At 53.9% G+C, this 27,602-nt stretch overlaps 1 protein-coding gene and 1 long non-coding RNA gene across 8 annotated transcripts; one reads left to right on the plus strand and one right to left on the minus strand.

Annotated features, from left to right (window-relative positions):
- Positions 1-89: 89 nt before the first annotated feature.
- Positions 90-2,403, plus strand: LOC112391695 (uncharacterized). 2 transcript variants are annotated; one of them, XR_003001551.1, is made up of 3 exons: positions 90-362; positions 461-758; positions 1,538-2,403. It is a non-coding gene; the product is annotated as an uncharacterized LOC112391695 (long non-coding RNA). The 2 variants fall into 2 exon arrangements; XR_003001552.1 differs by having other exon boundaries at positions 594-758.
- A 2,492-nt stretch (positions 2,404-4,895) lies between these two features.
- SCNN1A (sodium channel epithelial 1 subunit alpha) lies at positions 4,896-26,927 on the minus strand. Of its 6 annotated transcripts, none has more exons than XM_024733453.1 (14): positions 26,791-26,927; positions 25,732-25,854; positions 25,226-25,586; positions 17,750-18,017; positions 16,780-16,967; positions 11,577-11,680; positions 11,057-11,220; positions 10,446-10,544; positions 10,125-10,242; positions 7,357-7,435; positions 7,164-7,221; positions 6,980-7,035; positions 6,742-6,817; positions 4,896-6,315 (listed from the first exon to the last, which is right to left on the minus strand). In XM_024733453.1, exons 3-14 carry the CDS (start codon positions 25,579-25,581, stop codon positions 5,935-5,937), a joined length of 1,947 nt encoding a protein of 648 aa, XP_024589221.1. In that variant the 5' UTR covers positions 25,582-25,586; positions 25,732-25,854; positions 26,791-26,927; the 3' UTR covers positions 4,896-5,934. The 6 variants fall into 6 exon arrangements, with proteins under 6 accessions (XP_024589221.1, XP_024589220.1, XP_024589224.1 ...); XM_024733452.1 differs by lacking the exon at positions 26,791-26,927 and adding an exon at positions 26,072-26,195; XM_024733456.1 differs by lacking the exon at positions 25,732-25,854.
- Between the last annotated feature and the right edge of the window lie 675 nt (positions 26,928-27,602).

The following is a 27,602-nucleotide window of genomic DNA, read 5'->3' on the forward strand; positions in this document are numbered from 1 at the left end:
GAGGAGGCGGGAGGAGGCGGGAGGAGGGGGGAGGAGGGGGCCAAGGTGCCTTAACCTTTTGTACCCAGTGCGAGCGCGGGCGCCCGGATCCAGCTGCCCTGCCACGTGCGCGGGTCTGACCACTCCCACCCAGACACCCAGGAGCGCCGGCCCCCTGCCCCTCCCCCCATCGCCCGGCCTTTCCCAAATGAACCACAGTAGAAGGACTCGGGGCTTTGGAGTCAGATTCGCTGGGTTCCAGCTCAGGATTCTCTACTTTTTACGTGGGTGGTGTTGGACAAACTCGGGTGCTGTGTTCCAGTTTGCAAAATGGAGAGCCGCTGTCTCGTGAGGTTGCCGGCAGGATTTATTGACACCGGCAGGTAAGCGTCCGATGCCAGACAAGTCCTCAGTGTTCCTTAGAACCCCTTCCCCTTTCCCCAGAGTTCTCCACTGACACCGTAATCTCTCACTTTCTTAGGAATTTACGCCTCCAGCCCAAACCTCAGAGTAAAGCCTAACCCTGACTTGGGGCCCTGCCGCCCCGCACCTCCCTGCCCCACCCCCTCCGCCCCAGTTCTCATGCAGTCTTTGCTGGGCGATGCTCCCTACAGCGGATCCTGGCTCTGCCTCCAAACGGTGGTGGGACCTCTCAAAAGACCTCGGTTTTGAAATGAGAGCGACAGTGCCTGGCCTACCTTCGTGGGGAAGATGATGTCATGAGTCCTAATGAGATCACATCCGTGACAACGCTGTGGAATTACAGCTCTCTCCATCAGGTATTACTAGTACGTTCCCAGTGCCCCTTTCCCAAATATTCCGATACATCAATCCGAATTGCGCTCGGAGATAATCTACCGCAGCCCCGTTGTTTTATAATCGAGAAAACTGAGGGCCAGAGACACGCAGGTCATGTGCCCTGCAGAGCCAGCCCAGCCCCCAGACTCCTGACTTCAGACTAAGGGCCCATTTTGCTACGACACATAATTACCGCTTTCCATCAGTCCTTCTGAGTCAGACCCCCCACCCCGATTCTTTGGGTATTTTTTTTTTAATATTTATTTATTTTTGGCTGCGTCGGGTCTTAGTTGCAGCACGCGGGATCTTTCGTTGGAGCGCATGGGCTTCTCTCTAGTTGTGGCGCACAGGCTCCAGAGCATGTGGGCTCTGTAGTTGCAGCATGCGGGCTCTCTAGTTGAGACGTGGGGGTTCAGTAGTTGCAGCAGGTGGGCCTAGTTCCCCAACCAGGGATGGAACCCACGTCCCCTGCATTGGAAGGCGGATTCTTAACCACTGGACCATCAGGGAAGTCCCTCTTTGGGTATTTTATGCCATGCTTATCTGTGCAGGACATCTCCCAAATGAATCCCACAACAAGGGTACAACATTCACCCAAATATTCTCTGGCCACAATGACCTTCCCTAGACCCAGTCCAGGCCCCGGGTCCTCCAGCCGCTGACGTTGCTGGAAATGCAGGGAGACCAGACAGGAGTGAGGTCCTAGGGCTTTGTGACTTGGAATCAGAGCTACTCACCCCTTTGCCTCTTGATCCACCAGCTGACTCCCCACGCTGCTATCCATCCTCCCTGGCCCTTTCCTGGTGCCCCTCTGTGATCCCAGGAACAGAGCTGTGGATGTGAACGGAGCTTGGACGCCCCCACTTCTGGCTGACTTCACTCCACCCCATCCTCCAGCTTCAGAGGAACTAGAGGGTTGAAGCTGGACTCACAGAGGAAGGAGGTCGCCTCCACCAACACACAGGGAGGCTCCAGGAACAGAGCTGTGGATGTGAACGGAGCTTGGACGCCCCCACTTCTGGCTGACTTCACTCCACCCCATCCTCCAGCTTCAGAGGAACTAGAGGGTTGAAGCTGGACTCACAGAGGAAGGAGGTCGCCTCCACCAACACACAGGGAGGCTCCAGGTACAGTACGCATGGACCGGAAGCAGAGCTCTTATAGAAGCAGAGTCACTGAAATAAAGTGCAAGAGTCAATTGCCCAGTTTCCAGTGTAAAGACGCCAGAAGAGCCACAGGCTCCTCATGTAAGAACTGGGAAGCACGCGTTGATGAGCAAACGCCTGTAAAGTGTTTAGCAAGGCTTTGCCGTATACTAAGCATTCAGTCAGTGGTAGCAACGGTAATAATTTGTATTCACAATAATAACTTCAGTGTCCTATTTTTTGTTTAATTTTTATTGAAATATAGTTGATTTACAGTGTTGTGTTAGTTTCAGGTGTCAATGTCCTATTTTTAATGTTACAAGGAATTTTTAGTAGTCTGTGCCAACCGTCAATGCCATTACACATAGCCCGGCACAAAAGGAGAATTTCTTTCATTGTTTAGGATAAATGCCTATTTACTCAGCAGGTTTAAAGTCTTGAGACACGTGGTATTCAACTGTTCAATAAAATTCTGTTTAAAAGAAAAGATGGTGAGGGGCTTCCCTGGTGGCGCAGTGGTTGAGAGTCCGCCTGCCGATGTAGGGGACACGGGTTCGTGCCCCGGTCCGGGAAGATCCCGCATGCCGCGGAGCGGCTGGGCCCGTGAGCCATGGCCGCTGAGCCTGCGCGTCCGGAGCCTGTGCTCCGCAGTAGGGGGGGCCGCAGCGGTGAGAGGCCCGCGTACCGCAACAAAACAAAACAAAACAAAACAAAAGATGGTGAGAGGTGCATGGATCTAGGGATATGAACAGCTAACCAGTCTCTTGGAGGAGGTGAGGGTATATGAGCATAATCCCTCCAGGGGAAGAAGAAATCATGGCGAGGGAGACAATGGGAGAGCTGGAGAAATAGGACAGGGGCAAACTAGGATTGGCTGTTAGGGCTCATGAAGCAAAGGATAAAGAGTATAAAGAGCTTTAGATAACAGAGCCCTATCTCTCCATCACGTGTCACACACACACAGACTCACACACACGGACCCCACAGTAGCAGAGTCATCAAAAGGGCGCTGAGCTCTCTCTCAGTCGGGGTGACGTGGGTTCCAGCCCCTGACATCCCAGCTCCATGTGTCACAGGAAAACAGGCTGAGTCACAGAAGACCTGGCTTCCAAGCTGGTTCTGTAAGAATCATGAACTTGGGCAAGTCACTTCACCTGATAAGCTCAGTAAGGAAAGCGAGGCAACTGGAACTCTCTTCTCTACCAGTCTGATCAACCTGGGACAGAGAAACTAGGAGCACCTCTCCTGGATGTGCTAATTTTGGATAACTACTCATACGATGCAAGTGTGCAGGTTACTGGCGATTTCAATAAACACTCTAGAAAAACGCATGCCCTGTATTACTGGTACCTGCCCTAGTCCCCTCCCGGCCCCCATAACTGGCATCCGTTTGCTTTTAAAATCCACTTTATCTTGAATCATGTAAGACAAATACATTAATAGAAGTTTTTATGGAATTTGTGATGCCTTGAATAATGGTCAGAAGGTGCGTGTCTTTGTGTGTTGGTGAAGAAGGAAATAAACTATTTTTAAAGGTAAAAAAAAACAAACAAACTACCCTAGTGTCCAGGAGTAACACAAAGATGAGGGATGGAGGAGAGGAGGAAACAGCTCAAGGTGGACATGCCTTTGGCAGGAGAAACTCCAGCGCAGGCTGGGGGAGAAGGGGAAGGAGGGGGAGCGTGGCTGATTGCTGTCATCCGCAATAGCTCCGGCTTTGCCCCGCAGGTCCTGCCCACGCAGCCAGGGGAGACGGAGCCAGGGAGGGCTGGGGCAGGACTGACGATAGGCTGTGGCCAGAGAGCACAAGAGCAGGCTGAACCTGAGGGCTCTGAGAGGAAACTGTTGTGACACCAGCATTTTCCCCTCATCGTCTTGTGTCTACGAAAGGGAAGTCAGGAGTCGTCACACCACTTCCTCGTCACGACCTTTCCTACCTTCCCGCTCCCTCCACCATCCCCCAGCTTTCCCAAGATTCACGTGGCTCCTCAGGACGGGGAGATTACAATTGAGGGGAGTAAGACCAAGGCAGCAGGGGAAGTGGTCCCAAAGAGGATGAGGAAGGCTGACTTCTGAGTTCCAGGTCTGATGCTGGAATGGGGGAAGGAACCGGGGGGTCTGGAAACCCGGGTTCGATTCAGACATCCCTCAATTGTCCTTTGTTAAAATAAAAGCTGGGGCTTCCCTGGTGGCGCAGTGGTTGAGAGTCCGCCTGCCGATGCAGGGGACACGGGTTCGTGCCCCGGTCCGGGAAGATCCCGCGTGCCGCGGAGCGGCTGGGCCCGTGAGCCATGGCCGCTGGGCCTGCGCGTCCGGAGCCTGTGCTCCGCAACGGGAGAGGCCACAACAGTGAGAGGCCCGCGTACCGCAAAAAAAAAAAAATAATAATAAAAATAAATAAAAGCTGGAGAGATTCCCAATGCTGCTCTCTCTGTGATGACGTGAGTGAGAATGTACAGGCTTTGAGGTTCCTAGGAGCCTGGCCTGTTTCTCATTCTCCTCCACCACGAGCGGGCAGCTGTTGGGGAGGCAGGCAGGTGAGGATGCTGCAGACAAGGCAGATGAGGGCGGAGACGCTGCAGCTGCGTGGTGAGTGGTACTCAGCGAATGCAGAGGGTTACACGTGGTGGTAACCAAGGCTGGGAAGGAAAGGAGGTTCAGGCCGCGGACAGGGGCACATCATCCCAGGAACCGCACAGCAGGTCTCCTGACGGAAGGGCACCTGTCTTCACCTCCCACCTGAACATGGTGATGGGCACATAGCAGATGCTCAGCAATGCCCATGGAGGAACTAACAAGATAGTTTGTCTCTCCTAAGGCCCCCGAAGAATGGTCATTTCCGTAGTGCAGCCAGGGGTACGGGAGACTGTCCCTTCCCCCCAAGCCGGGACCTCCCAGGTGCTTGGACAGTGACCCAGGACTTGCATCCACTCCCTGACCCTTTCATGGTGCCCCCATCCAGCACTCCAGACATTCTTTATGCAGCAACATTTATTAAGTACCTGCCTACTTGCTCCAAGCAGGATACTGGGCTAGACCCTGAGGATCCATAAATGAACAAGACTCAATCCCGACCACAACGAGCTCAGCCTAGCTGGGGACGCAGACACAAACAAACAGGAAAGTAAAATGCAACATCTGCAGTTCCATGGATGTTCTGGTGTGCTATGGGAGTCCACAGGATAGGGAAGTGGTCACGCCTGGGCAAGACAAGACGGGGCAGAAGCCTGCACAGAAGTAATGGTATCTGAGCTGGAGTTTAAAGGATGCATAGGAGTTCTCCAGCAGATGGTGGGAGAAGCTTCCAGGCTAAGGAAATAGCTTGAGCAGAGACACAGAGTTCCAAAGGACAGGGATGCAGGGCAGAGGCGCTGGGGTGTGGCTCCGTGGGGGCATGGGGTCGTGAGGCTGGAAGAGTCCTGGGACTCCGACTGGGAATGGCCAAGTCTTTACTACACTGAGTTGTTCCAGCCCCTGCCCTCAGAGTCAGGGAAAGGGAATTGCCTAGCAACCAACCAAGGGGGCTTTTGGGTGGGGTTCCCCACCCAAGTTCAAGAAGAGGAGCAAATGTCTGTGTCCCTGGAAAGCAGCGTGGAGGGCCATTCTGGGGCTGAATCCAGTCATCTTTGAGGAGGAAACCGTGCATGGCTTTGTGTGCCCTTGTTTGTGTTTTGTTCTGGTGGTCAGTTGTTTCCAAGGAAAGTTCTTTGTCAAAGATCCAAGTTTGGCTTGGCTGATCCAAGGGAAAAGAGGACTTGTCTGCACTCGGGTGGGGAAACCGGAGTGTTCTTGAGGCAGGACCAGCGGGTACAGGGCAGGAACCGAGGCCATGCTGGCCATGGTTCTCCAGACAATTTCCTCAGCCCCCTATCCAGCCTGCTTCCCTGCCCCACAGCACAGGCAGCTGGGCAGCTCTGAGAGGCAGCCCCAAACATTCTCTAATCCTGCCAAGGCTGGTCCCCGCCCACCGAGGGAAGTGCCTGCTGTGGGGAGGGGACACCGCCCTTCCCTCTCAGGGCTCCCCCGGAGTGTGGGCAGACGAGCTGGCCTCCATGGAGCCCGATGGAGCCAGGCGGGGGCCCAGGGTGGCATAGGCAGGTGGAGGGGCTGACAAGGCCAGGGAGGTGGCAGGGTCTGCCAGGGATGCGGGTGGAGACGCGGGGTGGGGGCAGAAACGGGAGGGGAGGGAGGAAGGTGGAGTGGAGGCCACCTCCTGGGCACCCCTGCCCCCTCGGCCTGGAGACCAGTATTGACTTTGGAACCTCCGGAGCAGCATGAGGAATGTGATGGCCAGGAGGTCAAAGATGAGCTCGGCCATCTCCACCACAGACAGCACGGAGGAGCCGAACCACAGGCTCCACTGGCTACCCAGGTTGGACAGGAGGGTGACCATCTGTAAGGGGGAGAGGCACACTGACCACTCAGCAGAGGAACCCTGCCCACCTGCCCGTAGGCCCTCGGCCAGCCCGCTCAGCCTCTCCTGGTCCCGGGGCCCTGGCCTCTGCTCCCCTCCCCTGGGAGCACACGGCCACTGGTTGGTTTCTTCCAGGGAAAGCTGAGAACCAGGCCACGACGGGGACAGCTGAAACCCAGACCTGTCTCAGGGGCCTTCTCCCCATCGTCCGTCACCCCCTGCCCCAGAGACTTCACCCCCAGCGAGCATCCTCCTTCCCACCTTCTAATCCTCACCCTTGCCCTATCCCCTTTCCGCCTTCGAGGCCCAAACCCTCTGGCCCACAGAGGCCATCCCTCGTCTTTACGGACAGCCACCCCGCTAAGATCCCCACGAGAACCCCAGCCTCAGTGAGGCAGGACGCACCGTGACAGAGGGAGACTCAGAGTTGGTTTTGTAGTTCAGCTCCTTGAAGAAGATGTTGAGTTTGGCAACCCCATCTCTTTGGCGTTGGGGAGAGGGTGGGAAGAAACGGCAGAGGGTTAACTTCTCTGCCGCTCGGAAACACCCTCCTCCAATCAACCGTATCAATGACCCCTCTTCCCAGGTCTGTTTTCCCTCCAAAAGATTCCTTTCCTGGGGCCGGAACCAGGGTAGGACTGACCTCTTGTTCTTGACGGTGTAATTGTTCTGTAGGGACAGCATCTGGAAGACCCAGTCCTGGGAAAGGATTGGGGTGTCAATGGGGTCACCCCAGAGTCTTCAGGCTTACAGGGATGGGGTGGGGTCATACACAACCATAAGCATATGCCCAGAAGACCACAGTGTTACACACACACACACTTTACCTGGGATGTCACCGAGGGCCATCGTGAGTAACCGGCAGAGAGCTTGTAGGTGGTCATACTGGGGACGGAGAAGGTGCTCAGTGATTGGGGGGTGAGGCTCTCCCACTCAAAGCTGGGCTGAGGACCCCGTATTCTACCCAGCCAAGCAGCCAGCTGCCCAACCTGCGCTCCGGGGGGGTGGGGGGATGCTCACTTGCATGGCTTCCGGCACTTGGTGAAACAGCCCAGGCGGTCTGAGGAGAAGGCGTCCTGGAGCTTATAGTAGCAGTAGCCTGTGGGTGCAGAGACGTGCTCATTTCCCTAGGCCCCCTCAGCCTTCTCCGCCCCACACCCAAGAGGTCTCCCAAGATCCCTGGCGCCCACTTCACAAGAGTATTACGTAGCGTCATGGTGATGCCTCCCGAGTGGCAGCACCAGAAGATGTTGAAGAAATTAAGCTAAGCCCAATAAAAAATAAAATCAACCAGGGTACACCTCTGTGAAGATGCACAGGATATGGACAAACATTTAAAAGCCAAAGAAGGGGCTTCCCTGGTGGCGCAGTGGTTGAGAGTCCGCCTGCCGATGCAGGGGACACGGGTTCGTGCCCCGGTCCGGGAAGATCCCACATGCCACGAAGCGGCTGGGCTCGTGAGCCATGGCCGCTGAGCCTGCGCATCCGGAGCCTGTGCTCCGCAACGGGAGAGGCCACAGCGGTGAGAGGCCCACGTACCACAAAAAAAAAAAAAAAGTCAAAGAAGGAAATGGGAACAATTTTAGTGTAAGAATAATGAGACACGGCGAGATACCCCTTCACACCCACTAGGATGGCTGTAGTGGAAAAAGACAATAACAAGTGTTGGTGAGGATGTGGAGAAACTGGAACGCATCACTGCCGGGAATGTAAAATGGTACCACCGTCGTGGAAAACAGTCTGGCGGCTCCTCAAAAGGTTAGACATAGAACTTCTCTATGCACCAGCAATTCCACACCCAAGAGAACTGAAAACTCAACGCAAAACTTGTACACAGACGTTCAGAGCATTATTCACAAGAGCCAGAAAACGGAAACAACCCAAAGGTCCATCAACGGATGAACAAGATGTGGTCCATCCACACAATGAATATTATTCAGCCATAGAAAGGGATGAAGTACGGATGTGTGCTACAAAGCGATGAACCTTGAAAACATTATGCTAATGAAAATAAGCCGATCACAAAGGATCACATATTGTGATATAAGAAATGTCCAACACAGGTAAATCTTATGGTAGATAGAAAGGAGATTAGTGGTTATGAGGGGCATGGGATGGTAGGGGCAGGGAGAGAGCCTGTGGTCGCAGGGAAAGGGGAGATGGAGAGGGCTAATGGGTACGTAGTTTCTTTCTGGAGTGATGAAAAGGTTCTAAATTGTGTTGATTGATACACAGCTCTATGACTGTGCTAAAAACTGAAAGTACACTAAAGTTCCACGGTACACGTTCACTGGGTGAGTTATCCGGGAAATGAATTACCTCAATAAAGCTGTTACCAAGGAAAAAAAATAATGGGACCATGAATTCGCCCTTCACCCCTATTTCCCAAGTTCTAAGTCAGGTTATTTTGTCATTCTTGCTACTTTTAGTCACCCGTCCGGAAGTCCTTCTTCATTTCTGACCCAAATCTCTCTGTCTACCAGGGCTTATATTATTAATTACATAATTAATCTTTAATTAGGAAGAGTGGGAAACAGCTAGGCCCTTTTCTCTGGGAGTAAGCCATCCTCAGGAAACTCAACAGACTGTGTTTTCAGCCAAGCTCCTCTCCCTCATCCTCACAGCTTCTCAGCAAACAGCAGTGTTATTTTTCTCTCGAAGATCTTTTTCAAATTCACAACCACTTAGCAATCACTGCTTGGGGGTCGGGGGAGCAGTGGGCAGAGTCCCTGCTCTGCGCGTCCTGGGACATCGCATCTTCCCTCGGGAACCTCAGCTTGTTCATCTGAGAAAGAAGCCCGTCAGGCCAGACGCCCTCTGAGCTTCCCTCCAGCTCTGATGCGCTGTGATGCTCTAAGGCCAGAGGGCCAGGAATCGGAAGGCCAGAAGGTCGACTGCAGAGCACAGGCAGGGGGAAAGCTGAGTGCAGCAGAGCCAGGAAAGGAAGTAGGCAGAAAGATGAACACAGCAGAGCCAAGACAGAAGCAGCACGCAGCTCTAGGGTCTGCTGTGCCCCTGCCATGTCCCCTTGGAGGGGTCAGCTGTGCCAGGTAAGGGCATGTGCACAGGGACGCCTGCCCTCTATCTTCTAGTCTCTTGGGGATTTTCTTTCTCTCTAAGCACAGCTTCCCTGCTGAATAACTCAGCTGTAGAAAAAAGGAAAAGGGATTGGTCGGCTCCTAGACCAGGGTCAGGAGGAGAATCTAGTGCCCTCCAGATTCCAGGTAAAACGTTCCTCCGTAAGCCATTCCAATCTATGTATTGGGTTTCTAAATGACATACCCACTCCTATTGCACTGATACGTTATGTACATTATAAAACATACATAAAATGGAAGATGTTAGGGAATGAGGCAGATGCAGGTAACGTCTAGTATTTTCTTCCTGCCCCCAGTGCCAGTGCCCAGCACCGGCCTGGCTGGCGCCCTGGGGAGTGAGCCGGGAAGCTACAGTCAGAGCGCAGAACCCGGGAGAGATCTGCTTCATGGCTCTTCCTTCCTTTTTGCTGCGAGTTATTTTTAAATGGGGCCATCCCATTATAAACACACAGAAGCCAAAACGGAGAGAGAGAGAAACTGTGAGGGAGGAACAGAGATAGAGGAGAGACACAGAGAGTGAGAGGAAAACAGAGAGGGGTAGCATCTAAGGGCCGGAACGCAAGAGTCGGCAGGAGAACCCGCCAGAGACCGTGGGAGCCGGAAGCCACAGCCAGGGCACTGAGGGTGCAGGTCTCCTGGGATTGTCCTGGGCTCAAGTGGGGTGTGGGGCTGGGCCTCCCGCAGTCTCACCCCAGGAATTATGCTTCCTGTAGTCACAGAACTCCACACCCCTGGGCTGCGGGTAGAAGATGTAGGCACAGCCACACTCCCTGATCATGTTCACCTGGAAGCAGGAATGGATACACACCTGCAGGAGGGGAGAATGAAGGGGGAGGGGGTCAGGACTGCCCTCCCCGACGCAGCTCCAAACGGCAGGGGAGGGGAGCACAAACCAGTCCCCGCAATGCGCCTCCATCCCTCTCTCCACCCGTCCCCACACACCCTGTGGCTTTGGCTGACCTGCACTGCAGGGCTGGGAGATGGTCGCCATAGAAACAGGCTGAGCCTCACCTGCTGTGTGTACTTGGTACCGTAAAGGTTCTCCACTGGGACATCGCTGCCATTCTTGGTGCAGTCGCCATAGTCACCCCCAAGTCTGTCCACGGCTTCCTGCGAATGCGGAGACATGGAGAAGTCAGAGGTCAGAGGTCAGACCTCTGGTTGTCAAGGCCTCTTCCTGGCCTCTGTCTTCCCTCAGTCCCAGGCTGTATGTCCTACCTTACCTCCTCTCCTATCTGCCTCACCATTTCCAAACACACGCCCGGGACTACTTCCAAGGACACTGGGCCCGGAGCATCCCCTGGAACCCCAAGCATGCCCTGCACCCCTTCTCGGTGCTCTCGCCCGAGCTTCACCCCTCCGGATCCCTACTTCCTAACACCCACTCGGCCGGGGCCCTCACCCCTGATTTCTGCTCCTGAAGACCTCCACGCGCTCGAGGCTCCCCCTGCACGACCTCTTTCGGTCCTCTGGCTGTCACCCCTCCCCGGCCCTCTCCCCGCCCTTCATCTGAGGCTCTCCTCCCAGGCCCTCTCCCCGCCCTTCATCTTGTCACCCCCCAGGCCCTCTCCCCGCCCTTCATCTGAGGCTCTCCTCCCAGGCTTCCCAGTCAGCCTCCTTGCCTTACTCATGCTGATGGAGGTCTCCACACCAGGCCGCAGGTTAAAGCCTCCATCATCCATAAAGGCAGGCTCATCCTGCCCGTGCACCATCACCCTGGCCCCGGTCACCGTGGACAGCAGCGGGATGAAGTCATTCTGCTCCGTCCGCAGCGTCAGGGACAGACCTGGGGGTGCAGAGGGAACAGAGTGAGGGGAGCCTGGGAGAAGCAGCTGGGGGAATCTCTAAGCTTCCCAGGGCAGAAAGTTCAGGAAGACCTGCAAATGGGTTTGGCAACCCCTGAGCTGGATGCGGGGTTGGGGTGAGGGGCAGCGGAAGGCAGGACTGGGACAGGATTCCTACCACACCTGGAATGCACCACGTGATGCCCACGGGGGAGAAAAAACAAAGAGGATCTTTCCGGGATACAGATGGGCATGCTGCAGTGAGGCCCCAAGCATCACTAGGACGCGGGCTCAAGGTGGGTAAATGTGGGTGCACAGCGCGGGGGAGGGGCTGGGGCCGAGGTCAGGGATGGCGCACCGTTGTTGACCCCAGGCATGAAGGACATCCAGAGGTTGGAGGTGTTCTTGTCGTTGAAAGTGTAGCAGTTCCCATACATCGGGTGGTGGAAGTGGGAGTAATTCCTATGCAGGAGAGAGAGAGCGGGGTCAGAGGGGAAAGTGCAGGGGGTCAGGGAGAGGAAGACTTTCAGAGCCCTTTGTTTCCTGATCACCTACTATGTGCCAACACAGTGCTGGGAGCCTTGCCCACAAGCCCTCAGTCACTCCACTGGGCATCATCCCTACTTCACGGAAGAGGGAGCACGGGCTCGGAGAGATCAAGTAGCTGCCCAAGGTCACACAAGCAGCAAGGATGAGATGGGACACCAACCCAGATCAGTTATCTTCTAGCCCAGGCTCCTTCTACCCAGGCTCCTTCCCTTCCACCCTACAGTGAGGCCAACTGGCCTCACTGGCCTTGTGACCCTCCCGTCGCTGTGCTGTATTATGAACTCCTGCAGCATCCCTAGCTTCTCGCATGTCTAACTCTTAGTTCCCCATTTGGTTTATAACCTCCTTGAGGACAGGAGCCACATCTCACTCATGTCCGAATCATCTCTAGGGTAGTGGTGTGGTTCCTGGCACACTGGAGATACAGGAGATCGTTAACAACTAGCTGACAAATGAACGGAAGGGAAGGGGGGTCCGGGGGGAAGAGAGTGGGACCGGTGAGCACAAAGCTTCAAGGAGGAAGGTCAGATGCGAGGGCAGGAACTGGGCCTCTCACGTCAGCATGCCTCCCACTGGTAGGTCCAAAGCTGGGCTGGGATAAGTTTGGGAACAGAGAGAAAGGAATCACAGATTTGTGTTGCAACAGGAACACGATTTGACAGCAAATCACAGGTTCCCCCAACAGGGAGGCTGTGCGGGGCTGCAGCTAGAGCCCACACGGGAACAGAGGGGATCTGTGTTCTAACTACCCTGCCCTCTGGGAGCCAGTGAGGGGAGCAGGGAGAAGAGGGGGACGAGGCTTTGGGCCAAGAGAGGCAGAGGAGGAAGGAAGAGAAGTAGGAGAGGAAAGAAGGCTGGACGGAGGTCAGGAGCGGGGCGCTGGCTGCACGGCCTTGAGCAGCCGTTTTTCCCTAAGCTTACTCTCCTCATCTGTGAAAGGAGGAGATGGAACTAGATGATCTGGAATGCTCCATCGGCCTTGAAGAGCAAAGGCGCAGGGGTGTGGAGTACTGGCGCACATTCTGGGAAGGGCGAGGAAGTCAGCATTTCCAGAACAAAGGCTTCCCTCAGGGAGGGAGGAAGAAAGAAGCGGCCAGTCCTGCAAGGCCTGTGAGCCCTGCTCAGAGGAGAGGGACAGGGACGGTGTGACAGAGGCACACCACGGGCTGTTTGCAGCAGGTGGAATCAACAGCGTAGACACAGCACCATGGATCATTCTTAAACTCACAGAGCTTAGTTTACAAAATAGAAAGTGACGTGAGATACATAACACAACGCCATTTATGTCCACATTACATACACACTGGGTAAAAACACATACAAAGAGAAACACAGTAAACACATTATGAGAACGTGTATATGAGCAGCAGTATAACGTGACGGTGAAGAGCACGCGCTCCAGAACAAAACAGCTTGTACTTGAATCCTAGCTCTAACCAGTGTTAGCTGGAGGACCAGCCCCGGTACTTGATCTCTTTGTGCTGCAGTTTCCTCGTCGATAAAATGGCGATAGTCGTACTACTGACCTCACAGGGGTGCTGGGAGGGTTAGATTACACTCAGAACGGTGCTTAGCGCTCAGTAAGAGCTATACAAATTTGCTATTAAGAGTAGAGGGATTCAGGGGCTTCCCTGGTGGCACAGTAGTTAAGAATCCGCCTGCCAATGCAGGGGACACGGGTTCGAGGCCTGGTCCGGGAAGATCCCACATGCGGCGGAGCGACTAAGCCCGTGTGCCACAACTACTGAGGCTGCGCTCCAGAGCCCGCGAGCCACAACTGCTGAGCCTGCGTGCCACAATTACTGAAGCTCGCGCACCTAGAGCCCGTGCTTCGCAACAAGAGAAGCCACCGCAATGAGAAGCCCGCGCGCCGCAACGAAGAGTAGCCCCCGCGCGCCCCAACTAGAGAAAGCCTGAGCACAGCAACGAAGACCCAACACAGCCAAAAAATAAAATAAATAAATTTTTTAAAAAAGAGTATAGGGATTCGTTAAGACATCTAAAGTCAAAAGGACAGATATAACGAGGGGAGGCTGGGGAGAATTTGCAACCCTCACACACCGCTGGGGAGAATGCAAAACAGCGCAGCTACTTGGAAAACAGTCTGGCAATTCCTCTAAATGTTAAATATAAAATTACTATGTGACCCAGTAATTCCACTCCTAGGTATCTCCTAAGAGAAATGAAAATATACATCCATACAGAAACGTGTACAAGAATGCTCATAGCAGCATTATTCATAACAGCCAAAAAGTGAAAGCAACCCAAACGTCCATCCACCGAAGAAGAGGTAAACAAAATGTGGCTTCTGCATACAATGGAAAACTATTTAGTCAGAAAAAAGGCAGGAACTGGGGGGATTCCCTGGCTGTCCAGTGGTTAGGGCTACGCACTTCCACTGCAGGGGGCACCAGTTTGACTCCTGGTTGGTGAACTAAGATCCCACATGCCTCTCAACGTGGCCAAAAAAAAAAGGCATGTATTACTGATACACACTGAAACATGGATGAAACTTGAAAACAGGATGCTAAGTGAAAGAAGCCAGTCACAGAAGACCACATATCGTGTGATTCCATTTATATGTAATGTCCCCAGTAGGCAATCCATAGAGACAGAAAGTAGAATAGTGGTTGCCAAGGCTTGGAGGAGGGGAAGGAACAGGGAGCGAGGAAAATATTCTATAATTAGGCAGTGGTAATAGTTGCACAGTTCTGTGAATATACTAAAAACAAATGAACTGTAGCCATTAAAAGGATGAATTTTGTGGTATGTGAATTATATCTCAATAAAGCTGGGTTTTTTGTTGTTGTTTTTTTTTTTTGCTTTTTTTTTGCGGTACGCGGGCCTCTCACTGTTGTGGCCTCTCCCGCTGCGGAGCACAGGCTCCGGACGCGCAGGCTCAGCGGCCATGGCTCATGGGTCCAGCCGCTCCGCGGCATGTGGGATCTTCCCGGACCGGGGCACGAACCCGTGTCCCCTGCATCGGCAGGCGGACGCTAAACCACTGCGCCACCAGGGAAGCCCCTGTTTTTTTTTTTATACTTATTTTTTTATTTAGGCTGCGCTGGGTCTTAGTTGTGGCTCGCAGGATCTTTTAGTTGCGGCATGCATGTGGGATCTAGCTCCCCAACCAGGGATCGAACCCGGGCCCCCTGCATTGGGCGCACGGAGTCTTACCCACTGGACCACCAGAGAAGTCCCTCAATAAAGCTGTTATTAAAGAAAAGATTATAGAGAGAGGGGAAAGGGTGTTGGACACGGGGGAGGAGAGGACTGAACTCAATTCCGAAGGCCAGGGGGACACTGAAGGATTTTAAACGGGCCTGACTGGAATAGTTAAGTACAGTGAAGTGCAGGCAGAACCCTGAAGTATTAAAGCTTCCTGTGGTCGCAGAATAAAGGGAGGATTGAGAGGCAGAGAGACAAATTAGAAGGGTTATAATAATCCCGGTGATAAATGAGGCTCTGAACTGAGGAAGTGACCTAAGCATCAGGACTGAGATGAACGATGGACTTTCCATTGATGGGGAGGCGGCAGCCTGGGGCAGGCAAAGTGAGAGGGTGACAGAGAAGTCGGTGGCAGGTGTGGGCTGACCCAGGCTCAGGTGCTGCTCTCACTTCCCCAGTGGCAGCTTCTGTCCTCAAACAAACACAGAAACAAGAGACAGGAATAAAGGTGTGCGCTGGGCAGAGTGTGCGTTCCAGGTGAGGGGTGGCGGCAGAACCAGGTGACACGTGGCCCTAGTGACAGAAAAGGGCAGGGGTCCCCGTAGAGTGGAGACGCTGCGTCAACGCCCTTCCTCAGCCAGGCAGAGGCAGGGAGATGGTACCTGAACACCGAGGAACAGGGAGGGGAAGGCGGGGGTCGGAGGGGCCAGAGGCTACAGAAGGGGACCTCCCTTTACCCCAGCCTCTCCCAGCCCTCAGAGAGCTGGCAGCTGCCACGACCTCTTTGCAAGGACATTATGACAGGAGATGTGACTGAAAGAATGCCTGGCGGGCATTGCAGTAGAGTGGGGAGGACCCTTGGCTCGGGCTGGCCTGGTGGCCTAGGGCAAGTCACTTCGTCTGTGTGAGTATCATTTCCCAGGAGTAATGAGACCCACCAGTCACTGCAGTGTGTAAAGTGCTCTCAACTCGTCATCTCTTGCACTTGGAGATAGATGTTATCATCATCTTCATCACTTAAGAAAAAGTGCCAAGGGACTTCCCTGGCAGTCTAGCGGTTAAGACCCTGAACTTCCACTGCGGGGGGCGTGGGTTCAATCCTTGGTCAGTGAACTAAGATCCAGCATGCCGCACGGTGTGGCCAAAAAAAGAAAGAAAAAAAAAAAAAGAAGAAAAAGAAAGAAAAAGTGCCAAAAGGACAAGGATTTTTCTTCTTCTTCTTTGATGTATCCCAAATGTCTACAACAGTGACGGGCACACAGCCCAGACAGTCAAAAATACTTGTTCAATGAACGTTGAATGAATCTCCTTTCCCCCACGTTACAAAGAAGTAGGCTCCAAAGAGTGATGTGAAATGCTCAGAGTCACCTGGCCTGGAAGAAACAGAGCCAGAGCAGGAACTGAGGTGTTAGACTCTGACTCAGTCCGTGACGTGTCCACTATACCACTACTGCCGCGTCATCTGAGCAAGCGGGGCAGGGGACCAGATGACCTTCCAGGCACTCTGGAGTTTGATGCTAGTGAGAAAGAGGCCTTAGAAAAATGGAGAACCATGCTTCCAGCCCTTGGTTTCTCAAAGCCGGACCTCAACCCCAGCCTTCCCAGGGCATCCATTTGAGGCTGCTTCACTCAGACCCAGCCCTGCAGGGAGCAGCAGAAATTCTGCAGGACAATCCCTGGGGCAGAGGTTTGGACCTGAAGTCAATGCTTCTCCCTCCTCCCCACCCGCAAGCATTTATTTAGTCAACCAGCATTCCGGGGTGCTGGCCATGCTGGGCCTCAGGCTGGCGCAGGGAAGGAGACCCCATGGGGAGCACGAAGCCAGGCCTCAGGGACAGACTCACGCCTCATTGCAGGAGACCTGGTTGAAGCGGCAGGCGAAGATGAATTTGCCCAGCGCTTCCTCCTCCAGCAATGGAGTGTCCTGACGTCTGGACAGAATGTTGATGTAGTGGAAGCGGTACCACTCCCTCACTGCATCCACCCCTGATGAGTACGTCCGGTAGAAGCAGTCCGAGTTGTTCTGGTTGCACTAGACACAGAGACCAGAGAGTCAGAGGACCAGCAGCAAGGGTAAGCAGGACGGGGGCCAAGGTCAAGGAATGGATAGTCTGGGGTCCTGAAGACGGATAGACAGCGGTGGGGAGCCAGAGTGGGAAGAAACAGAAGCCCCGAGAAGAGCGGTCCCGGAGAGCAGGGGATTAATGGAGGAGACCGGGAGCTGCACACACCTCGGGGTCATTTATGCAGTCCGAGGAGGGTGGAGCAAGGATTCTTCTCCCCATTTCACAGATGGGAAGACTGAGGAATCAAGTGGTTCATCCCAGCACCAGAGCAGGGACTGGAACCCCGGTCTCCGGGTACCATGCTCCGCCCTCACTAAAGGGGCCTCTCTTTCTTCTCTCTGCTTCTCTCCCATTTATTTTTAAAGTTTCCTTGTTACTGTCTCCCTATTCTCTGTCTTAGGCCGGCGGAGCCCCAGTGCCCCATCACACTGGAGGGTCCCAACTGAGTCCCACTGGGGGGGATTGGAATTCAGAAAGCGCCTTTTCCACAGTAGATCTGACTTCCCACCCCATAAACGCTCCCACAGAGGCCCCCAGCGAGGAGCCTCCACAAGCTGGAGCCCAGAGAGATGCCATTTAATTTTATTTTTCAAACCATATTTAAGTATTTAACTTATTCATTTTGCCAGCCAGCGGACTGGGTCCGCCTCGTATCACTGGCAGCAGAGGTGGGTAGGAAAAGGGAGCGGAGCGGAGTCCCGGGCTCCGGGCCGCACCAGAGGGGCGGGGCGAGGGGGCGGGGCCTTACCAGTTGGAAGCCGATCTTCCAGTCCTTCCTGTTCACCTGCGGGTTATTGTCACTCAGGCTGGAGTTGGATCGGCGGACTCTGCTGGCGGCGTGGGGCGGAGCCGGGACCTGCAGGCGCTGCAGGGGGTGCGGCAGGGACTCCCGCAGGTCGCGGCGGCCGCGGGCGTGGGCCACGAGGGTGTTGGAGGAGTTGTACTTGTACAGGTCGAAGAGCGTCTGCTCTGTGATGCGGTCCAGCTCCTCCAGGTCCTTTTTCATTTCCGTGTACCTGGGAGGGGCGATGGCAAAGGGTCGGACCAGGAGGCGGCGGCCTCGCGACAATCCCCGGCGCCCCTGGGCCTCAGTTTCCCTGTCTGTAACCGGAGAGGTCGGTTCATCCCGGAGAAGCCTGCGGGGAATAGTTCTGGGGTCCCCCAGGCTATCTCGGGGGCGAGGGGGCGTGCAGACAGGTGTGTCCGCGGAATAACAGGAGGCGACAGCGAGCTCCGGCGGTGACGGCATTTACTGCCGCGTGTTTATCGTGAGGGAGAGGCGGGAGGCGCTCTCCTCCCACCTAGCCCTGGCCTGGAAGGGAACCCGGAACTTGTCTGACCCTTCCCAGGGCGGGAGTGGGGGGTGGACGGGCTGGCCCCAGACACTCCAGGGACCCTCGATGCGCGCGCCATCCCGCCCCATTCCCCCGCCCCTTCCCGCCCCGGCGAGGGTGGCTTTTGGGTCCGTCTGCCACCTGACACATTCTAAGTCTGGGGTTCTCAGCTGCACTTCTAGAATCTTCCAAGGAACTTAAAAAATGCCAATGCCAATGCTGCATACGCCGCGCCCCCTCCCGCCTACCATACACCAGAGGAGACTCAGTTTTAATGAGTTTCGGGTGGGGGCCAAACACTGTAAGTTAAGCACCGTCCAGTATAAATCCTCACATCCCTTCTTCTCAATACAAGGCCTATATTCTGCATCACGAAAGTCTAGAGTAGCAGGTCCTTAGGGATAGAATCTACCGAAACAAAACAAACACCTAGAACACCTAGAAATTAAACGAGGTTGCAAGACACAAAGCCGATGTACAAAAATTAATTGTATTTCTACAAACTAGCAACAAATATTTGGAAAACGAAATCAAATACAGCACCATATTAAACAGCATAAGCAACATCAAACACTGGATAAATCTAATGAAAGAAGTGCAAGACCTGTACACCGAAAATCCTGCTGAAACAAACCACCAAGACCAAAATAAAAGGGGTTGCAGATGTTCATGGATCAGAAACTCATGAGGGGGACTTCCCTGGTGGCTCAGTGGTTAAGAATCCGCCTGCCAATGCAGGGGACATGGGTTTGAGCCCTGGTCCGAGAAGATCCCACGTGCCACGGAGCAGCTAAGCCCGTGCGCCACAAATACTGAGCCCACGCTCTAGAGCCTGCAAGCCACAACTGCTGGGCCCAGGTGCCACAACTACTGAAGCCTGTGTGCCTAGAGCCTGTGCTCCGCAACAAGAGAAGCCACAGCGATGAGAAACCCACACACCCCAACAAAGAGTAGCTGCCACACGCCACAACTAGAGAAAGCCCGTGCGCGGCAACAAAGACCCAACCCAGCCAAATAAATAAATAAATAAATATTAAAAAAAAAAAAGAAGGAAAAAGAAACTCATGAGGTCTCCCAGATTGCTCTCTAGATTCAACTCAAGTGTCTATCAAAATTTCAGTGGACATTTTGGAAGAAATTCACAGGCTGATTCTAAGATTGATATGGAAATGCAAAGACCCTAGAATGACCAAAATGATTTTGGAAAAGAAGAGCCAAGTTAGAGGACTTACTCTACCTGAGTTTAAGACTGTAAAGCCACAGTAATCAAAACAGTGTAGTGCTAACGTAAGGATAAACGAAAGATCAATGGCACGGAATAGAGTCCAGAAATATAATCACAGATATATGGTCAACTGATTTTTGACCAAAGCACCAGTTCAACTCAATGGCGAAAATAATTTTTTTAAAATAGGTGGTGCTGGAACAACTGGATAGTGCATGAAAAAAAAGAAAGAAAGAAAAAACAAAGAACCTCAACCTCTACCTTAGTCCATATACAAAAATTAAGTCAAGCTGAATCATAGACCTAAATAAAAAATTCAGAACCATAAAGACTATAGAAGAAAATATAGAAGAGATCTTCATGTCCTTGGGGTGGGCAAAATTCCTTGGAATAAAGAATATCTAGGGACTTCCCTGGTGGCACAGTGGATAGGACTCCTCACTCCCGATGCATCAGGCCTGGATTCCATCCCTGGTCAGGGAACTAGATCCCACATGTATGCCACAACTAAGGAGCCCACATGCCGCAACTAAGACCCGGTGCAACCAAATAAATAAATATTTTAAAAAATATACTTAAAGAAGAAATCCTGAAATATAAAAACTTCTTATGAATCAACAAGAAAAAGACAAATTGTTTTAAAAATGAACCCCCAAAATATACAAATGGTCACTAAACACATGAAAAGGTGCTCGAGATAATTAGTCTTCAAGTAAATGCAAATGAAATCCATAATGAGGTACCATTTAACACCCATTAGGCTAAAAGTAAGACACTGACAACCTCAAGTGTTGATGAGAACGTGGAGCATCTGGAATTCCTGCTGGTGGGAGTTTAAAATGGTACCACCAGTCTGGAGGACAGTTTGGTAGTTAAAGTTAAATCTACATCTACCTTATAACCCTCTGTATATTTCACCCAATTCCACTTCTAGCTATTTGCCCAAGAGCAATGAACACGTAAAGACTTGTATGTGAATGTTCACAGCAGCTTTATTCATAATAGTCAAAAAGCTTGAAAGAACCTACATGTCCATCACCACTGCTCAGCAGTAAAAAGGGACTGATACAGGAAAAAAAACAAAGACAGACAAACAAACAAAAAACCACATGAAAGAATTTCAGAAACATGAAGCCGAGCAAAATAAGCTAGACACACATACAAGAAAATTCATAGTGTGTGAGTCCATTTATGTGAAGTCTAAGAACAGAAAACGCTAATGGATGGTGACAGAAGTCAGAAGATGACAGTGGGAGAGGGAAAGGAATTGACTACAAAGGGTCACCAGCTAATGGAAATGTTCAACATCTTGATCGCCAAGCCTCAGAGAGCACCTAAGATTTGTGCATTTTACTGTATGTAAATTTGCCTCAATTAAAGAAAAAGTGAACCATCAGTGCAGGGCTTCAATCACCAGAGTCAGATTTGGTGGGATCGGGTGGGGCCCAAACAAGGTAGTTTTTACAAGAGTCCCGGGAGGTCCTAGTGTGCAGTCACTGCCTAGTCCAAGTCCTCAGTCCTCCTCCGCTACCTCCCTCATAAAAGTCTAGCCGGCTATCCCTCATCCTCTCCCAGGAGAAAATGTAGCTCAGGTGGCAGGTGTGTGTTTGACATTCTGAGATTTGTTTGTTGCTGGTCATTAAAAGAACAGCAGTAGAAGGAAACGGTACAGGAACTGAGACCTAATCAGCTTTCCACGCTCATTTCCTAGCCTCGCCACTTTCTAGATGGTTAGCCTTGGAGAATTACTTTATCTTCCTGGGCTTCTGTTTCATCATCTGTAAAATGGGAGCACCTGCTGCATGGTGTGGTGGTGAGGATTAAATGAGCTAATATATCAAAAGTACTGAGGAAAATACCCGGCCGAGTGGCTACTGTATAACTGCCGCTGTTGTTATTATCGTCATGACTGTTCTTTAAAGCGAACGATAATAGTAACCTGTTGTTGAAGCAGAGAAGGCTGAGGAGACAGGAGCACTGCCTGCCACTCACCTGCCCTGTGACTTTGTGGTCTTAACAAACGTGGAGCCTGAGACCAGATTCCATTTCTGACTCGTACACCTAGCAGCTGGGTGACCTTTGCAAAGCCTTTAGGGTCTCAGAACCTCCGTCTTCTCCTCTGACTCTGAGCTGATAGGCCCCTCCTTACCCAGCAAGCTTGTGATGAAGATCAGATCGCGACAGTGGACTTGGCAAAGTGTGGCACAGTCAGGCGCACCTGAACTGATGGCCCATCGGGCAAAGAAGAAGATGTCTTTAGAGTTTCTCCAAAGAGACAGAACCAGGACCGGAGGGTAGAAGTGACGGTGAGGTAAGCTGCAGCTCTACCTAGGGAAGAACTTTCCAGCAACAGCTGCTACAGAGGTAGTAAGGTTCCTGACGTGAAGGAGTCCATCCCTGGGAGGGGGTTGGGAGAGTGTCAGGTCTAAGGGTCTGGGCTTTCTGTCCCTGCCAGGCCTGCCGATGCAGAGCCTGCCTTCCAGATCCTGTGGGAGTGCAGGGTCGGCTCAGAGCCTTCCCCTGCCTCAATGCAGCTCTTTGGGGCACTGCCCTTCTCCTCACCGCCATGCCCCCTGCTCTGCCATCTCCAGGAAGGAAGATTCCATGACCTTCTTTGCTGTCTAAGAATGCCAAGCTCTTCCTTAGAATCGGCCTCAATCCCTCCGAGGACTGGATGAAAAATAAGTTCTTGGGCTTTGATGTGGATATGTCTGGCCCTGTCTCTGGGGTGAAGAAAGCCCTTTGTTAACCAGAAAGGAGGGGACTGCTGTAGCTGACCTTTCACATTGGATTCTCAGCACCTCCTTGCTTAGCATGAAGGTCTTCAGCCTTGTCCCCTTTTCTGGCTGTTATAGAACAGCTCAGAACCACGCCCCCCTTCTTCCTCCCCCTCTGCTGGCCACGCCCAGCTGCCTGCAGGTGGGCATCTGGTCACGATTTCCACCTCCTCCCTGCTTCCCCTGTCCAAGTCACCCATCTTGCCTCTGCCTCTAGTACCCATGCCAGCCAGCAGTGTTGGTCACACTTAGGCTACCACCCATCCCCACCGGGCTACATCAACCTGTCCACTCTTCCCTGCCTCTCTCCTGGAGCAGGAACCAATAGCCTGGATCCTTCCCTCCTCCCTCCTCCCTCCTCCCTCCCTTGCCCAGCGGTGTCACCGTCCAACACATCATTCAAGTGCAATGGGAGAGAGAGCTTTGAGATCAAACATACTTGGTCTGTGACTCAGCTGCTGACCTAGGATGCACTGGCTCCTATTGGGGGGGAGGGAGGGGGGGCGGATTTTTGAATCTCAGTTTCACCACCGGTTCCCTGTGTGAACTTGGGCAAGTTACATAACCTCTCTGGGCCTCAGTTTCCTCAGCTGTAAAATGGGAGTAATACTGGTATCTACATTAGAGGTCTGCTGTGAAGATTAAATCATTTAATTAATAGAAAATTTTCATTTGTTTGTACTATGAAGTACTGTGTTAAGTACTGCATGTGTTAGCCATTATCGTTGTTCATTTTTTTATTATTTGCTGTTTGACCCTGCTCAGTTACTTCACCTGCACTTCCTCATCTGCAAAAATGGAAATAATAATGCCCATCTCCATGGGCTTGTCAGGATTAAATGAGGTAGTGCTTATAAAGCACCCAGGGCAGGATCAAGCACGTAGTAGACGTTCAATACCCTTGCCCGGCTTTGAGGAGGCTTTCCTGACTCCCCTCCCTTCCAGGGTGCTGTGTTCTCTCCCCACTAAGTCATGCAGGAGGGATTTTGTTCCTGTGTGGACACCTGCCTCCCAGCCTGCAGGCCTCAGAGGCTGGGGCTCTGGTTTTCATTCCCTGGGGGCTTTTTCCACTACTGTTCAGGGCCTTGCTCCGTGCAGAGCCTTGGAAAATACGCAGGCCTCAACAGACTCACCCCCACCCTGTCCATCTCTCACCCACATCTTTCAACCACAAGTATTTTATTGACAGCCTAGTCCTCATGCCTGCCTGCCCTCCCCTCCCTCCCCTCCGCCACTGCCCCAGGGGATGAGGGTGTGGGAAGAGGAGGGAAAGTTTAGGGCAGAGGAGCACGAGGTTGGGAAGAGGAGAAGCAAAGTCACAGGGAGCAGGGGAGGAGAAAGAAGGCTGAGAAGGCAAATAAAACAAGCTCAGAAAGGAGATGTAAACTTCTGAGCGGAGATTCCATTTATTCCATGTTCGCATCTGGGGTGTTAAGAAGAGGCGGGGTTTGTGATTTGTGATCAGGCAAACGGAGTCACTATCTCTGTGACCTTGTGCCTTATCTCTCTTTGCCTCAGTTTCCTCAAGTGTAAAACACAGATGATAATAGTACCCGCCTCGTAGGATGGTTGGGAGAATTAAAGGAGATGCCTGTGGGGTACTTAGCTGTGTCTGGTGCGTGAGGCAGCTTCTTGGTAACTGGCCTCTCACCCTGGACCTTATAAGGGGGTTAATCAATGAAATGGCCCGGCAATGTTTCTCTGTAGGACAGGAGGTCCCAACCCTTATTAGTTCATGACACACCTTCGGACACAACAGAACATGCCACCCCCAACGTGTGACCAATCCCAGTCACCCACAATCGCACGCACACCCCGTTTGTGTGCTCACACACACACTCCTGCGATCACACACACGTGCACTCGTAAATCTTACACTCCTTGAAGACAGAGACTATACCTCACAATTTTTATGGTACCTATCACAGTGAGCTGAAGTTATTGGTTTATATGCCTGTCTCTTCCATCCTATCTTTCAAATACCTAGCAGAGTACCTGGCCCTCGGCAACAACTGCAGGAATTATTGGTGAACCCATTTGCCGGGTGCCCAGCCCTGTGTCTGGCCTGCCTCGGGTGTCCCAAGGTGTGGCAGGACTGAGTGAACACACAGAAAATGTGGGTGTGTGTAAACACCCAGCCCTGCCCTCCTGTCTTCTCTATGGTCACCTCCACACCCTCTGGCTCCCGGACCGAAAATTGGCAAAGAACAGTGATGAAACCCAAAACTTCAGGACACACCCAAGTACGTAACAGTCAGTCACCTGGGCAGGTGGACTGTACAGCCCAGCAGGGTCACCTGAGCCTCTGGGGGAACAGCCTGACCAGGGCTGTCCTGTTCTCCTGGCTCTGTGACTCTCCACGCCCCCCACCTCCGGCTCACAGAATGCTTTGCTACCACCTGCCACTTTGCTTTCTCCAGAACAAACCCCCCTGCTCAACCAAGACCACCGTACCAGGGCCGGGCCCCTGCCAGCTGCCACCGCCCATCCCACCGCCCCTGCCGTGGCCCCACCGCAGAACCTCCGTCAGATTCATCGCCTGATGCGGAGGAGGGGCTGATCCCTACCCTGCCCTTCTGGAGTTCTCATCATCTTGACCTCATCAGCACTCCCTCCCGCTTGCGGGAGGATGAAGGGCTGGAGGAGGAAGCTGTCGGTGCCCCAAGCCTGCTCTGGAGAAGTCCCGGGGAACTAGGAAGGCGTCACTGGGCAGAGCGAAGGCCAGCCCATCAGGTCGGGGGCTCCCTATCCTGCCCAAAGGGAGGTCTGCCTCGGGACAGGAGTGTCGTCTCCTACCTCTGGGTCTGAGCATCTGCCTGCCCGGTGGGCACCCCTGTACCCTCTGGAGCCCCCTCCCAGGCTCGGGGAAGCGGCGGAAGGAGACCGACCTGTAGGGGTTGAGGGTGCAGACGGTGACGGCGGGGAAGACGAGCTTCTCCGAGTTGAGGTTGATGTTGAGGCTGACGGGGTAGCTGAAGTAGTCTCCGAAGAGCAGGCCGAACTGCCAGTACATCATGCCGAAGGTGCAGAGCCAGAGCACAGCCCAGAAGGCCGTCTTCATGCGGTTGTGCTGTGAGCACACCAGGCGGATCGCGCCGTGGATGGTGGTGTTGTTGCAGAAGAACTGGAAGAGCTCCCGGTAGGAGTGGTGGAACTCCAGCAGGGGCTCCTCCTCGTCCGTGGATGGCGGGGGGGCCGCAGGTTCGGGGCCCGGCTCAGGCTCCTCATGCTTGTCTCCCTTCATGAGCCCTTGGGTGGGTCGGGGAGGACGAGGGGCAGGACTGAGTCCTGGGCTCTGGGTGCCTCCATCGTCATCTCGGGGCCATGCCCTCAGCCCACCCTCAGCCCACCTTCTCCCTCTCTTGCCCGCCCCCCTCCCCGGGAGCCAGCTGACCTGCAGCAGTCGGGGCAAGAAGAGCTGGAGCTTCCCTGGAGTGACCTCCCTGCTTCCCTGATAAGGCCACCTTTTGGTTTCTGTCCTAGAATCTCCCCTTCTGTCTCCACTGCGGTCTCTGCCCTGCTGAGTCAATCCCTTTATTTGGTCTTCTTCCTCCGGGATCTGTGTCTTAGCTTCTCTCCGTCTCTGTCCCCGTCTCTGCCTCCTGCTTCTCTTTGGGTGTCTCTGGGCTCCCTTGCTTTGCCTGTCTCCTCTCCGTGCGCCCGCCTCTCTGATCCTGCCCCTCTTCCTTTCCCCCCACCCCCGCCACCCGCTCCCTCCGGTCTCTGGCCCTGACCTCGGCCCCGAGGACTGCAGGGCTCCAAGAGGCCTGGGTGGCCTCCGGTTCCCCACTCCCGGGTTGTGGCTGGACTGGGACTGGTTCCTTTCCAGCTGGATCTGGCAGCCCGGCCTCTCCTCCCCCTCACCTGACAGGTGCAGCCTGCCCGCCCGCCAGGTATGGAAGCGACAGAAGCCTCATTAGCATCTCAATTAAAGGTGAGCCGGGCAGGGGGAGGGGCAGAGGAGGAGTCAGAGCTGAGAGCTCCTCGGTGGGAGGAGGGTGCCTGAGGGCAGGTAACAGGCGCACAGGGACGGGGAAGGCGAGAGGTGGCGGGGAGAAGAGTCAGGGCCTCGGAATGGCGGGGAGCTGGCCGGCAGGGGGACCAGGAGACAGAACGGCAGGGGAGGGTCAGAGGTCATGAACAAACAGGAGAAGGACCCTGAACGCAAAGCCAGGAGGGCAAAGCATGGGAAAAAGGACAAGTTAGGACGAGTGAGACTAAGGTGGGGAGACCAGGAGACCAGGGAAGGCAGGAGAAGGGAGGTGGATGGACCAGGAGAGGGTGAAGGACCGGGAGGGAGGAGAGGCAGAGAAGCGGGGTGAGGAGGAGGGAGCCGGCCCCAAAAGCAGCCCCTCCCCTGAAGGACAGCAGGAAGGCCCCCCTGTGCGGGCTTCCAGGAGCCAGGGCCCCTCCCTGGGGAATCCCTCCAGAGGCACCCCTGCATCAGCCTCACCCCCAGGCCTTGGAGAGGAAGGAGAAGGTGTGTCTGCAACCTCCGTCCCCGCTCACTGAGGTGGGAACACCTCGCGGCCCCACCTGGCACCAGGCACAGAGCACCCTTCTCCCTGTCCGAGCTGGTCCAGCCTCTTCCCTCATGACTCCTCACCAGCACCCCTACCTTGTCCAGCCCAGGGAGGGGCCCAGGTGGAGCTGGGGGCTGGGCGGGGCCCTGGGGACATTCTGTTCTTTTTTACATCACTGGCTGCCAGGCCAGGAATGTGTAATGTCCCCAGTTGTGGTCACGGGGTTGCAGGAATGTGTGCTCGGAGAAGGGGCCAGGCAGGGCACTTGGGCAGAACCCCGGAGCCCAGGGAGCTCAGGGACAGGGGGCACCGAGGAGACAGGGAGGGATGTGGGCCGTGCAGGGAGATGCGGAGGAAGAGGCCGGGCCTGGCCCAAGGCCGCACCAGCCCTGGAAGGAAGGAAAAGCTCAATGTGGGGCTGTGTTTTTCCTCCAAAGTCTCTCTGCCCCAAGCAACCGAGCAAGAGAATAGTGAAGCGCCAAGTGAAGAGGGAAGGCATCAGAGAATGAGGCCTCAAAACAGGGCCCAGGAGGCACAGAGAGCAAACCACACAGCCAGGTGAGAGGTCTGCCACTGTGTCCCTGCAGGAGGCGTCCACTGGCTTCTCCCGCCTGCTGGAGGAGCAGGCCTGGGATGTGCAGGCGCCGGGGCCCAGCCTGAGCACTGATGTAGCTGGGTGGGAGAGGGCAGGCCCCGATGGCATAAGACAAGGGTCCTAGCGACAGCTGCGGAGGCCAAGTGC

This window comes from Neophocaena asiaeorientalis, unplaced genomic scaffold (assembly GCF_003031525.2).
Source record: "Neophocaena asiaeorientalis asiaeorientalis breed wild unplaced genomic scaffold, Neophocaena_asiaeorientalis_V1.1 scaffold150, whole genome shotgun sequence".
In the NCBI taxonomy this organism is placed as follows: Eukaryota; Metazoa; Chordata; class Mammalia; order Artiodactyla; family Phocoenidae; genus Neophocaena; species Neophocaena asiaeorientalis.